The 14781-nt window shown below is 37.3% G+C and overlaps 1 protein-coding gene across 6 annotated transcripts in view; it reads left to right on the top strand.

Annotated features, from left to right (window-relative positions):
• The window catches only part of RPS6KC1 (ribosomal protein S6 kinase C1), a 205355-nt gene extending 191053 nt beyond the window's left edge, over positions 1-14302 (top strand). For all 6 annotated transcript variants that reach the window (XM_081221549.1, XM_081221553.1, XM_081221548.1 and 3 more), the window contains one exon: positions 13325-14302. In XM_081221549.1, coding sequence (XP_081077675.1) covers positions 13325-13435 — 111 coding nt within the window. In that variant the 3' untranslated portion in view covers positions 13436-14302. The remainder of the gene's footprint in view (positions 1-13324) is intronic.
• The last annotated feature ends 479 nt before the right edge of the window (positions 14303-14781 follow it).

Raw genomic sequence — 14781 nt, 5'->3', positions numbered from 1 at the left:
TTGTACTTCCCAGTGTACATTTAGTTCTTTATGACACAATTGCTTTGTCAGTTGAAAGATATTATATGAGAAAAAGACCTTCAAAACAAATTTCTGTGCCTCCAGTGCTCAGCTTTATTGCCTATTCTTTAGGAGAAAGGAGGTTGGCAGTGACTGTCTTGGTTTTGCCACTGGCTGACACATTCTTTTAGCAATAGAATCTTTGTGTGATCTCTCAGAAGGCCTGGGAGAGTATTTAAAATGGCAGAATAAGCAAGACAGTCATGGGTAAACAATTATACTTTTGCCTGTAGATTTACACTTGCAAAATTATAGAAGAGTCCATGAACTAAGGTAAATTGACTTTAATAAAAGTCAAAATATGAACTTTTATTGGAATTTCATAATGAGGTCATGTTTTGGAAAGAATGGGGGCAGGAAAGCCAATTTTAACAAGAAAGAAAGAACTTATATGTTTCCAGAAATATTAAAAAACATGCTATAGTTATAGTTAATTCTTACCAATGTTTGTTATTTTACATTTGTATTCAGATGTTTAATGCCTTCCACATTTCAGTCAGTGGACATGACTTGTCTGATTTTGAAAATGGATTTGATATGTTTAGGATATGCTTATGCTGTTTGTTGTATAATAGCAGCTTTTCTCTTAATGCAGTTTAGCAACTTCTAATATAAAAATTCTTTGAGCAGTTCACTTTAATAAAAAGTCATTTTGAATGCTAGATACAGTAATTTCAAGTGAAAAGACTGTGAGTACAGTCTTTTGAAGTATATGCTTCACTCCCCTTGTGGATTTGGTGATATCAAAGTGAAGTAATAGATTCTTGGCATTTGCAGGTCACGCACTCATAAAGCAGTGTAATGTTGTGATTAAGAGCAGGGATTCTGGAGACTGAGTACCTGAATTCAGATCATATCCTTGCTACCTACTACCTATATGATCTTAAACAAGTTATTTAATTTCTCTGAGTCTCTGTTTTCTCATCTATAAAACAGAGATATTTATAGTAACTATTCATAGAGTTGTTGTGAGTTCAATGTATTAACCTAGGTTAAGCAATTAGAATAATTCCTGGCACACAGTAAGCATCACATAAATGTTTTGTATTATTATTATTGATAGGGCAGCATTGAAAGCTCACGACATGTAGTAATTTATAATTTGATGAAGCATATAGTTGAATTATAGTATAGGGCTGCTAACATGAGAGTGACACAACTGCTGGTGATACAGGTTGAAAAGGTCTAAAAAGTAGTGGATTGGCACGTAATAGGAAATCAACTGATGCTTTTATATAAATGATTAATTATTAGTGAATAATAGAGATATAGAAATAAAGAAAAAAGAAGAAATAAAAGTTTAGGTTTGATTTGAATAGTGGGATTTCCTGTAGGTATAGAACCATTAATGTAATCATCCACATATTTCAGTTGCAGTTGACTAAATTCTGTGGAAAAAATTATATGCTACATGAATATTCTCAAATTTGAATGGCTATAGCCATATGAGAAAGTTGGAAAATTCTCTTCTCAAAAAAAGAAATCATAAAGTTGGACAGAATTGGCAAAAATAACCATCTTTGTGTGCTGGAAATTGATCAGAGGGATGCAGCAATCTGGGAAGTACTTATGCTTGAAAAATAGCTGAACTTTGGGAAAGAATTGTGGGACTCTGTGGCATTCTTGCCTGGGGCTACTTGCATTCTCTCTTCCCTGCTTGGCCAGGTGTGAAGGTTCTCCCGGGTTGGGGTAGGCCACGAAGACCAGCACTGAGGCTGTATGCATGTGCAGGGAAAGATCTCAGTGGAAAGTAAAAACAAGGACAGACTTGAAAGTGGCCTAAATTTTGAATGTGTTCTCCTGCCCACTGGCATAGGATGGAAGCTTTAGTAGCTAAGGTATTTGAATGCAACCCCTTTTCAGTCACTGGTTGACCACTAAGCTATGCAGACACAGTGGTGAGCCTTAGGAAACCAAGCTTAAAAAAGGAAAACTTAAAACTTTTTTCTTAAAAAAGAAAAAAAATATGAGCAGAGATATCAACCTCTGCTTGTTACAGTGGGATGGGGAAGCAGATTTACAGATCTAGCTGAACAAGTTATCAAACAAAGAATAAACCAACCAACAGCAATTGATAACAGTCTTCTTGAGAAAAAAATAAGACTCCAGAGTCACTAAAATATATTATCTAAAATGTATCATTTTCAGCAAAATAATGTAAGATATCTACAGAAACAAGATAGTATGATCCATAGGCAGGGAAAAAAACAGTCAATAGAAATACTCTGAGTGTCCCCAGATTTGGGGGTTTAATAAAGACTTCAAAGCAGTTATTATAAATATGTTCAAAGAATTAAAGGAAATCATGTATAAAGAATTAAAGGAAAAGAAAACAATAATGAATCAACAAATAGAGATTCTCAGTAAGGAGATGGAAATTATATTAAAAGGAAAAAACCAAATAGAAATTCTCAAGTTGAAAAGTACAATAATTGAAGTGAAGAATTAAGTAGGGGAAAAAAAATTCACTGGAGCATCTCAACATGATATTAAATTATCCAATCTGAAAAACAGATAAAAAAATTAGAAGAAAAATGAACAGGGATAAAGAGACCTGTCAGATGATGTTAAAGATACCAATATACATATAATGGGAGTTCCAAAAAGAGGGCATAGGGAAAGGGGCAGCAAAAAATGTTTAAGAAACAATGGCTGAAAACATTCTAAATTTGATGAAGAACTTTGAGATGCATCCAAGAAGCTTAGTGGACCTTATGTGGAAGAATACAAAGAGATCCACATAGAGATATTGTAGTCCAATTGTTGAAAGACAAAAACAAAGAGGAAAATTTTGAAAGGAGCCAAAGAAAAACAACTCATTGTATCCAAGGGAACATTGTGATGTCTGACTTCTCATCAAAAACAATGGAAGAGAGGTAGGAGAAGATGGCGGAAGAGTAAGACATGGAGATCACCTTCCTCCCCACAGCTACATCATAAGTACATCTACATGTGGAACTGCTCCTACAGAACACCTACTGAACGCTGGCAGAAGACCTCAGACCTCCCAAAAGGCAAGAAACTCCCCACATACCTGGGTAGGGCAAAAGAAAAAAGAAAAAACAGAGACAAAAGAATAGGGATGGGACCTGCACCAGTGGGAGGGAGCTATGAAGGAGGAAAGGTTTCCACACACTAGGAAGCCCCTTCGCGGGCAGAGACTGTGGGTGGTGGAGGGGGGAGCTTCGGAGCCACAGAGGAGAGCACAGCAACAGGGGTGTGGGGGGCAAAGTGGAGAGATTCCTGAACAGAGGATCGGTGCCAACCAGCACTAACCAGCCCGAGAGGCTTGTCTGCTCACCCGCTGGGGCAGGTGGGGACTGGGAGCTGAGGCTCGGGCTTCAGAGGTCGGATCCCAGGGAGAGGACTGGGGTTGGCTGCGTGAACACAGCCTGAAGGGGGCTAGTGCACCACAGCTGGCGGGGAGGGAGTCCAGGAAAAAGTCTGGAGCTGCCGAAGAGGCAAGAGACTTTTTCTTCCCTCTATGATTCCTGGTGAGCGAGGAGAGGGGATTAAGAGTGCTGCTTAAAGGAGCTCCAGAGACGGGCGCGAGCCATGGCTATCAGCGCAGAACCTGGAGACGGGCCTGGGACACTAAGGCTGCTGCTGCCGCCACCATGAAGCCTGTGTGCGCACTCTCCATACCTCCCCTCCCGGGAGCCTGTGCAGCCCGCCACTGCTAGGGGTCCCGTGATCCAGGCACAACTTCCCCGGGAGAACGCACGGTGCGCCTCAGGCTGGTGCAACGTCATGCTGGCCTCTGCTGCCACAGGCTCGACCGCATCCGTACCCCTCCCTCCCCCGGCCTGAGTGAGCCAGAGCCCCCGAATCAGCTGCTCCTTTAACCCAGTCTTGTCTGAGCGAAGAACAGACGCCCTCAGGCGACCTACACACAGAGGTGGGGCCAAATCCAAAGCTGAACCCCGGGAGCTGTGTGAACAAAGAAGAGAAAGGGAAATCTCTCCCAGCAGCCTCCGAGCAGCGGATGAAAGGTCCACAATGAACTTGATGTACCCTGCATCTGTGGAATACCTGAATAGACAACAAATCATCCCAAATTGAGGAGGTGGACTTTGGGAGCAAGATATATTATTTTTTCCTTTTCCTCTTTTTGTGAGTGTGTATGTGTATGCTTCTGTGTGAGATTTTGTCTGTATAGCTTTGCTTTCACCATTTGTCCTAGGATTCTGTCCGTCCGTTCTTTTTTCTTTTAAAAATTTTGTTCATAATAATTATTTTTTATTTTAATAACTTTATTTTATTTTATCTTACTTTATTTGATTTGATTTGATTTTATCCTCTTTCTTTCTTTCTATTTTTTCTCCCTTTTATTCTGAGCTGTGTGGATGAAAGACTCTTGGTGCTCCAGCCAGGAGTCAGTGCTGTGCCTCTGAGGTGGGACAATAAACTTCAGGACACTGGTCCACAAGAGACCTCCCAGCTCCATGTAATATCAAATGGTGAAAATTTCCCAGAGATCTCCATCTCAACACCAAGACACAGCTTCACTCAACGAACAGCAAGCTACAGTGCTGGACACCCTATGCCAAACAACTACCAAGACAGGAACACAGCCCCATATATTAGCAGAGAGGCTGCCTAAAATCATAGTAAGGCCACAGACACCCCAAAACACACCACCAGACGTGGACCTGCCCACCAGAAAGGCAAGATCCAGCCTCATCCACCAGAACACAGGCACTAGTCCCCTCCACCAGGAAGCCTACACAACCCACTGAACCAACCTTAGCCACTGGGGATAGACACCAAAAAAAACGGGAACTACGAACCTGCAGCCTGCAAAAAGGAGACCCCAAACACAGTAAGATAAGCAAAATGAGAAGACAGAAAAACACACAGCAGATGAAGGAGCAAGGTAAAAACCCACCAGACCTAACAAATGAAGAGGAAATAGGCAGTCTACCTGAAAAAGAATTCAGAATACTGATAGTAAAGATGACCCAAAATCTTAGAAATAGAATAGAGAAAATGCAAGAAGCATTTAACAAGGACATAGAAGAACTAAAGAGGAAGCAAGCAATGATGAACAACACAATAAATGAAATTAAAAATACTCTAGAGGGGATCAATAGCAGAATAACTGAGGCAGAAGAACGGATAAGTGACCTGGAAGATAAAATAGTGGAAATAACTACTGCAGAGCAGAATAAAGATAAAAGAATGAAAAGAACTGAGGACAGTCTCAGAGACCTCTGGGACAACATTAAACGCACCAACATTCGAATTATAGGGGTCCCAGAAGAAGAAGAGAAAAAGAAAGGGACTGAGAAAATATTTGAAGAGATTATAGTTGAAAACTTTCCTAATATGGGAAAGGAAATAGTTAATCAAGTCCAGGAGGCACAGAGAGTCCCATACAGGATAAATCCAAGGAGAAACACACCAAGACACATATTAATCAAACTATCAAAAATTAAATACAGAGAAAACATATTAAAGGCAGCAAAGGAAAAACAACAAATAACACACAAGGGAATCCTCATAAGGTTAACAGCTGATCTTTCAGCAGAAACTCTACAAGCCAGAAGGGAGTGGCAGGACATATTTAAAGTGGTGAAGGAGAAAAACCTACAACCAAGATTACTCTACCCAGCAAGGATCTCATTCAGATTTGATGGAGAAATTAAAACCTTTACAGACAAGCAAAAGCTAAGAGAATTCAGCACCACCAAACCAGATTTACAACAAATGTTAAAGGAACTTCTCTAGGCAAGAAACACAAGAGAAGGAAAAACCCTACAATAACACACCCAAAACAATTAAGAAAATGGGAATAGGAACATACATATCGATAATTACCTTAAATGTAAATGGATTAAATGCTCCCACCAAAAGACACTGACTGGCTGAATGGATACAAAAACAAGACCTGTATATATGCTGTCTACAAGAGACCCACTTCAGAGCTCGGGACACATACAGACTGAAAGTGAGGAGATGGAAAAAGATATTCCATGCAAATGGAAATCAAAAGTAAGCTGGAGTAGCAGTTCTCAGATCAGACAAAATAGACTTTAAAATAAAGACTATTACAAGAGACAAAGAAGGACACTACATAATGATCAGGGGATTGATCCAAGAAGAAGATATAACAATTGTAAATATTTATGCACCCAACATAGGAACACCTCAATACATAAGGCAAATACTAACAGCCATAACAGGAGAAATCGACAGTAACACAATCATAGAAGGGGACTTTAACACCCCACTTTCACCAATGGACAGATCATCCAAAATGAAAATAAATAAGGAAACACAAGCTTTAAGTGGTAAATTAAACAAGATGGACTTATTGATATTTATAGGACATTCCATCCAAAACCAACAGAATACACATTTTTTTTTTTTTTTTAAAGAAGTGAATGAGCCTCTTCTTTTTTTTTTTTTTTTAAGATGTTGGGGGTAGGAGTTTAGTAATTTATTTATTTATTTTTGCTGTGTTAGGTCTTCGTTTCTGTGCAAGGGCTTTCTCTAGTTGTGGCAAGCGGGGGCCACTCTTCATCGCGGTGCGCGGGCCTCTCACTATTGCGGCCTCTCGTTGCGGAGCACAGGCTCCAGATGCGCAGGCTCAGTAGATGTGGCTCACGGGCCTAGTTGCTCCGTGGCATGTGGGATCCTCCCAGACCAGGGCTCGAACCCGTGTCCCCTGCATTAGTAGGCAGATTCTCAACCACTGCACCACCAGGGAAGCCCAGAATACACATTTTTATCACGTGCTCATGGAACATTCTCCAGGATAGATCATATCTTGGGTCACAAATCAAGCTTTGGTAAATTTAAGAAAATTGAAATCGTATCAAGTATCTTTTCCAACCACAATGGTATGAGACTAGATATCAATTACAGGAAAAGATCTGTAAAAAATACAACTACATGGAGGCTAAACAATATACTACTTAATAACCAAGAGGTCACTGAAGAAATCAAAGAGGAAATCAAAAGATACCTAGAAACAAATGACAATGAAAACACGACGACCCAAAACCTATGGGATGCAGCAAAAGCAGTTCTAAGAGGGAAGTTTATAGCAATACAGTCCTACCTTAAGAAACAGGAAGCATCTCAAATGAACAACCTAACCTTGCACCTAAAGCAGTTAGAGAAAGAAGAATAAAAAAACCTCAAAGTTAGCAGAAAGAAAGAAATCATAAAAATCAGATCAGAAATAAATGAAAAAGAAATGAAGGAAATGATAGCAAAGATCAATAAAACTAAAAGCTCATTCTTTGAGAAGATAAATAAAATTGATAAACCATTAGCCAGACTCATCAAGAAAAAAAGGGAGAAGACCCAAATCAATAGAATTAGAAATGAAAAAGGAGAAGTAACAACTGACACTGCAGAAATAGAGATATAGAGATATACCATGTTCTTGGATTGGAAGAATCAACATTGTGAAAATGACTCTACTACCCAAAGCAATCTACAGATTCAGTGCAATCCCTATCAAACTACCACTGGCATTTTTCACAGAACTAGAACAAAAAAGTTCACAATTTGTATGGAAACACAAAAGATCCCGAATAGCCAAAGCAATCTTGAGAATGAAAAATGGAGCTGGAGGCATCAAGCTCCCTGACTTCAGACTATACTACAAAGCTACAGTAATCAAGACAGTATGGTACTGGCACAAAAACAGAAAGATAGATCAATGGAACAGGATAGAAAGCCCAGAGATAAACCCACGCACATATGGTCACCGTATCTTTGATAAAGCAGGCAAGAATATACAATGGAGAAAAGACAGCCTCTTCAATAAGTGGTGGTGGGAAAACCGGACAGCTACATGTAAAAGAATGCAATTAGAACACTCCCTAACACCATACACAAAAATAAACTCAGAATGAATTAAAGACCTAAATGTAAGGCCAGACACTATCAAACTCTTAGAGGAAAACATAGGGAGAATACTCTATGACATACATCACAGCAAGATCCATTTTGACCAACCTCCTAGAGTAATGGAAATAAAACCAAAAGTAAACAAATCGGACCTAATGAAACCTCAAAGCTTTTGCACAGCAAAGGAAACCATAAACAAGACGAAAAGACAACCCTCAGAATGGGAGAAAATATTTGCACATGAAGCAACTGACAAAGTATTAATCTCCAAAATATACAAGCAGCTCATGCAGCTCAATAACAAAAAAACAACCCAATCCAAAAATGGGCAGAAGACCTAAATAGACATTTTTCCAAAGAAGATATACAGATTGCTAGCAAACACATGAAAGAATGCTCAACCTCATTAATCATTAGAGAAATGCAAATCAAAACTACAATGAGATATCATGTCACACCAGTCAGAACGGCCATCATCAAAAAAATCTACAAACAATAAATGCTGGAGAGGATGTGGAGGAAAGGGAACCCTCTTGCACTGTTGGTGGCAATGTAAATTGATACAGCCACTACGGAGAACAGTATGGAGCTTCCTTAAGAAACTAAAAATAGAATTACCGTATGACCCAGCAATCCCACTACTGGGCATATACCCTGAGAAAACCATAATTCAAAAAGAGTCATGTACCAAAATGTTCACTGCAGCTCTATTTACAATAGGCAGGACATGGAAGCAACCTAAGTGTCCATCAACAGATGCATGGCTAAAGAAGATGTGGCACATATGTACAATGGAATATTATTCAGCCATAAAAAGAAGCGAAATTGAGTTATTTGTAGTGAGGTGGATGGACCTGGAGTCTGTCCTACAGAGTGAAGTAAGTCAGAAAGAGAAAAACAAATACCGTATGCTAACACATATATATGGAATCTAAGGAAAAAAAGAAAAGGTCATGAAGCACCTAGAGGTAAGACAGGAATAAAGACACAGACCTATTAGAGAATGGACTTGAGGATATGGGGAGGGGAAGGGTAAGCTGTGACAAAGTGAGAGAGTGGCATGGACATATATATACTACCAAACGTAAAATAGATAGCTAGTGGGAAGCAGCCGCATAGCACAGGGAGATCAGCTTGGTGCTTTGTGAACACCTAGAGGGGTGGGATAGGGAGGGTGGGAGGGAGGGAGACGCAAGAGGGAAGAGATATGGGAACATTTGTATATGTATAACTGATTCACTTTGTTATAAAGCAGAAACTAACACACCATTGTAAAGCAATTATACTCCAATAAAGATGTTAAAAAAAAAAAGGGAAGACAGAAGACAGTGGAATGACATATTTAAAGTGTTGAAACGAAGTAACTGTCAGCCAAGATTTCTATATCCAGCAAAATTATCCTTCAGAAATGAAAATGAAATTAAGAAATTTCCAAGTAAAGACAGAGACTTCATTGTTAGCAGAGCTGTCTTACAGGAAATAATACAAGAAGTCCTACAGCTGCAAGTTACCAGATAGTGACTCAAATTCATAGGAGGAAATGTATAGTTCTGGAATGATAAATATGAGTTAATAGAAAAGACTAAATATGTTTTTTCTTATTTCTCTGCTCACCTTCTGTCAAAAGACTTAAGGTTGTACAAAGCAATACTTGTAACACTGTGCTGGTAGGTTTATAACCTATATAGATGTAACATATAGTATTTAATGACAGTAAAAGACAAAGGAGGACAGAAGGGATGGAACTATAGTGGAGCAAAATTTTGCATTTCACTGGAATTAATCTGAAGTAGATTGTGATAAATTAAGAAGCATATTATAATCTTGACAGCAACCACTAAAAAAATAGTAAAGGAAAATTAATAGAGGAACTGAAATAGTACAGTAAGAAGTATTTGGCACAGAAGAAGGCAGTAAAGGGGAATGAAAAAAGACAGTAGACGTAGAAAACAAGTAGCAAATTAGCAAACATAAACCTACCATGTCAATAATTACATTCAGTGTGAATGTCTAAACATGCCAAACAAAAGGCAAAGATTGTTAACTGGATAAAAAAGAGATTCAGCTATCTGTGTGCAAGAGACACACTTAAATTAAAAACACAAATAGGTTGAAAGAAAAAGGGTGGGAAAAGATAAACCATGCAAACTGTGACCATAAGAGAGGTGAAGTGGTTTTATTAAGTATCAGACAAAATAGATTTGGAGACAAGAGAATTACCAGGGACTAAGATGTTTTATAATGATGAGAGGATCAATACATAGAACGATATAACCATTATAAATGTATATGCTCTAATAACAGCTTCAAAACATATGAAGCAAAGTCTGATTGAATTGAAATAATAGATAATCCAATAATAATAAATGGAGGCTTCAATACCCCGTTCTTGGTAATTAATAGAAAATCAGCAAGGTTATAGAGAAGACTTGAACAACATTATCAAACAACTCTGACATATATAGAACAATGATTGCAGAATACAGTCTTATGCACATGGAACATTCCCCATGATAGATCATTTGCTATGCCATAAAACAACTTTCAATATTTAAAAGGATTGAAATTATACAGCATACTCTGACCATAACAACTTTTTATTAGAAATCATCAACAGAAAGAGATCTGGTGAATCCATACTAGATATTTGGAAATTAAACAACACACTTCTAAATAACCTGAGTCAAAGAAAAAATGCCAAGAGAAGCCAGAAATTGTTTTTAATGGAATGAAAACAAAACACGATATATCAAAATTTATAAGATGCAGCTACATCAGTTCTTGGGGAAAATTTATGGCTTTAGACATCTGTATAGGAAAAGAATGGTCTCAAATAAAAATCTCACCTTGTAACTGAGGAAGGTAGAAAAAGAAACTGTAAAAAGCAAAATAAATCCAAAGCAAGCAGAAGAAAGCAAGCAAGCAGAAATCAATGAAAGAGAAAATCTTCATTGGATAGAAGAGAAAAATAAGAGAAAAATTAAATCACAATTTGGTTCTTTGAAAAGATCAGCAAAATTGGGAAAACTTCAGCTGACTTCAACATGAATATGAAAAGGCAAGGTACCTAGAGTATCCAAAACAATTTTGAAAGAGAACAAAGAAGGAGTACTTATACTCCCAATTTCCAGTCAGTAGCCACAGTAACTACTTAATTACTGTGGTATTAGAGCAAAGATAGGCAATATAGATCAATGGAATGGAATTGAGAGTTCAGAAATAAACTTACATTTATGGTCAATTGATTTTCAGTAAAGGTGCCAAGATAATTCGATGATGAAAAAATAATCTTTTCAACAAATGGTGCTGGGAAGGGAGGAGATATGGGAGCATATGTGTATGTATGGCTGATTCACTTTGTTATAAAACAGAAACTAACACACCATTGTAAAGCAATTATACTCCAATAAGAATGTTAAAAAAAAATGGTGCTGGGAAAATCAAATATTCACATGCTAAAACCAATATGAACTAAGACCCTTAATTCATATCATATGCAAAAATTAACTCGAAATAGCTCATAAACCTATATGTGGGAGCTAAAACTGTAAAATCATAGGAAAAAAATTGGAGAAAATCTTCATGACCCTGGGTTAGGAGAAGAATTATTAGGTATGACACCAAAACATGATCCATAAAAGAAAAAAAATGATAAAGTGGGCTTCATTAAAATGAAAAACTTTTGCATTTCAAAAGATACCAGTAAAAGAATGAAAAGACAAGCCACAGACTGGGACAAAATATATGCACATCATGCAACTGATAAAAGATTTGTTTTCAGAATGTGTAAAGAAACTTTTAACTCAGTAAGCAAACAGCTCAGTATAAAAATGGGCACAGCTTCACCAAGGAGGCTATATAAATGGCTAAGAAGGATTTGAAAATATGCTCACCATCATTAGTCATTAGGGAATATAAATTAAAACATAATAAGATACCACTAATTCCCACTAGAAGGGCTGTAATAAAAAAGATAGTATCAATTATCGATGAGGGTGTAGAGAAACTGGAACTCTCATACATTGCTGGCGGGAACGTAAAATGGTACAGATACTTTAGAAAAGTTTGGTAGTTCTTAAAAAGCTAAACATAAACTTAACACAAGACCCACCAGTCCCATTCCCAGGAATGTCCTTAAGAGAAATACTTAACACAAGACCCACCAGTCCCACTCCTAGGAATGTCCTTAAGAGAAATGAAAATATGTGTCTGCAGGAAGTCATATATACTATTAATTATAGCCGCAACCTGGAAAGTCCATATGTCCATTAATTGGTGAATGTATTAACAAGATGTGTTATATCCAAATAGTGGAATGCTGTTCAGAAGTAAAAAGGAACAGACTGTTGATACGTGCTACAACACGGATGAATCTCAAAAACATTATGCTAAGTGAAAGAAGGCAGCTGCAAAAGACAACATATTTTTATTATTTCATTTATACGAAATATCCAGAAAGGGCAAGTTTATAGAGATAGAAAACAAATCAGTGGTTGCCTAGGGCTGGAGATGGAAATGCGGATTAACTGCAAACAGGATGAGGAAACTTTTTAGGATGATCAAAGTGTTCTAAAACTGGATTGTGGTGAAAGTTGCACAACTCTTTAAATTTACTAAGAATCATTAAGTTGTACACTTACAACAGATAAATTTTATGCTATATAAATTATCCCTCAGTAAAGCTGTTAAAACAAAAATTTGGGGATGCATGAATGTCTTAAGACATTCTTTCAGTATGCCTAGGGTCGTCTATAATTGTATATGACTACTTTTATTTTCCCACACTTAACAATCCTATTGCGTGTAACATTTATTAACTTATTTTATACCTGATTCCTATTAGTGAAGAAGTCGAAACACATCTCACTCATTGTATCAAATTGTTCCATGTGAGTCAGCTATTTCAAAGAAAGCAGTTCTGGAATATGAATTGGCTTATTCAGACCTTAGGTAAACTTTAGACCCGGTGCATATATAATTCACTAGGGGTTGAAAGACTTATTGTGCCTTCCAAACTTTCTCATCATGAAAGGAGTAACTGGATCTCTCAGAATTTGGTGCAATATCTAATTAATGTCATAATTGTACTTTTGGAGTAGGAAATTGATAGGTGTAACTATCCTATTGTACTATATGAGGATGAGAAACAAAGTGAGTTACTCAAGGTCATATTTCAAATCAGTTGAAAAGTCATAAACTCAGATATGTTCCCCACCACCCCACAGCTAGAGTGGTATCATAGACATAATTCCCTTTCAAGGAAATATAGTCAGTTGGCTGTCAGTCAAGTCCATTTGTTACTCGGGTTGAATTTAGAAGTTCTTTCCTTTCATATATTTTTCTTTTCCTTTGATTCTTTAGTTGGATTCCCACTATTCACTAAATCTTTCTTTTTTAGCTCTTACAGTTCAACCCTGTGGAGCGTCTTGGTGCTGGAGTTGCTGGTGTTGAAGATATCAAATCTCATCCATTTTTTACCCCTGTGGATTGGGCAGAACTAATGAGATGAACATAATGCAGGGTTCTCTGCACACGTTCTGATCTTCTCTATGACAGGCTTCTCCAGCACAGAGGTAGCTCTGCCTTACACTCAGTTATGGGGCACCAAGCATTGGGATGAAGATCTTTAGAGGAAATGGAGAAAGAAAAAGCCGGAGAGAGAACAATTCCTTTACAGTTACTGTCTGGACAAGATATTGGCTACATTTGCAAGGGGCTGTTATGTACAAACCTTTAACTGAGGTGTGGTCTTTATTTTATCTGCATTTAGTGTTGCAGGTGAGTTGTAAACCCAACTAAAAGAGGAATGCCCTTCAAGACCTTCCTCTGATATGAAGCTCCAAGTGTAGAATGAAGTGTTACTTGAAAGGAGGACCTTTACATGGCAGCTGACAGTGCTTTCCGCTAACCAGGATTGGTTTAATATGATCAAATTAATATTTGCTGAATAATATACTAAAAGTGCTTCTTGAATAATGTCACCTGTGGAGCTTAAAAAGTGAGAAAAAACGAATATACACATCATGTCTGATAGGAAAACTGAACCACGATGCTATATAATTAATGTATGTCGAATATGGTCCCATAGTCATTCTTTCTGAAGTCCACTTGAGAAGAAAACACTTCATGTTGTCAACTTCGTACTTTGTTGGTTGATACTGCTAACAGAAGGGTTCATATGAACACTCTCTCTCTCTCTCTCTCTTCATCTTTATTTTTTCACTTTCTATACCCTTTGTCTATTCTCTCATATTCTGTTCTTCCTACCCCTATTAATACATATGCAACAAAAAAGGGAAGGGAGTATTTATTTCCCCAAATTGTATCAACTTAAGAACTAAAGAATCATGTAAAATAAACGTGGTAAAAATTTAAATCTCTCTTTAATTGCTTAAGATTTTTTTTTCAAAGGACTCTCTTCCTTTCATTTTGGAATGTTAGCAACTTCTGCTTCTTATTATGCTTGATTTCATTTTAGTTTTATGGCTTAGTATCCTAAGAACCAAAGGATCTCATCTAAATGGGATTGAATGGCAATCCTATTTTATTATGTATTGACAGGATTTCCAGATTTGACCTCCTAATCTACTTGACGTTGTGTAGAAAGAACATGAGTATTTATACATCTCCAAACATTTGTATTCATTATTTCTTTCTGTTGCTAAGATAGCTCCTGTAGTCATGCATTGTTTACAACAATTTACAAAATTTGTAAGTTAATGTCTGTTTTTTAAACTTTATCCAAAGAAGAAAGAATAAGTCACCATTTTCAAGTTAGGAGCCACAACATAATGAAAGTTTTCTGTATGTTTTAATTCTTTGTATTTTTGAGATCTGTGTGAGAGCCTATCCCTA

The sequence above is a fragment of the Mesoplodon bidens genome, assembly GCF_964165515.1.
Source record: "Mesoplodon bidens genome assembly, chromosome: 2".
Classification (NCBI taxonomy): Eukaryota; Metazoa; Chordata; class Mammalia; order Artiodactyla; family Ziphiidae; genus Mesoplodon; species Mesoplodon bidens.
Note: the sequence above shows the minus strand (reverse complement) of the source record. Positions and strands in the feature narration are given on the sequence as shown.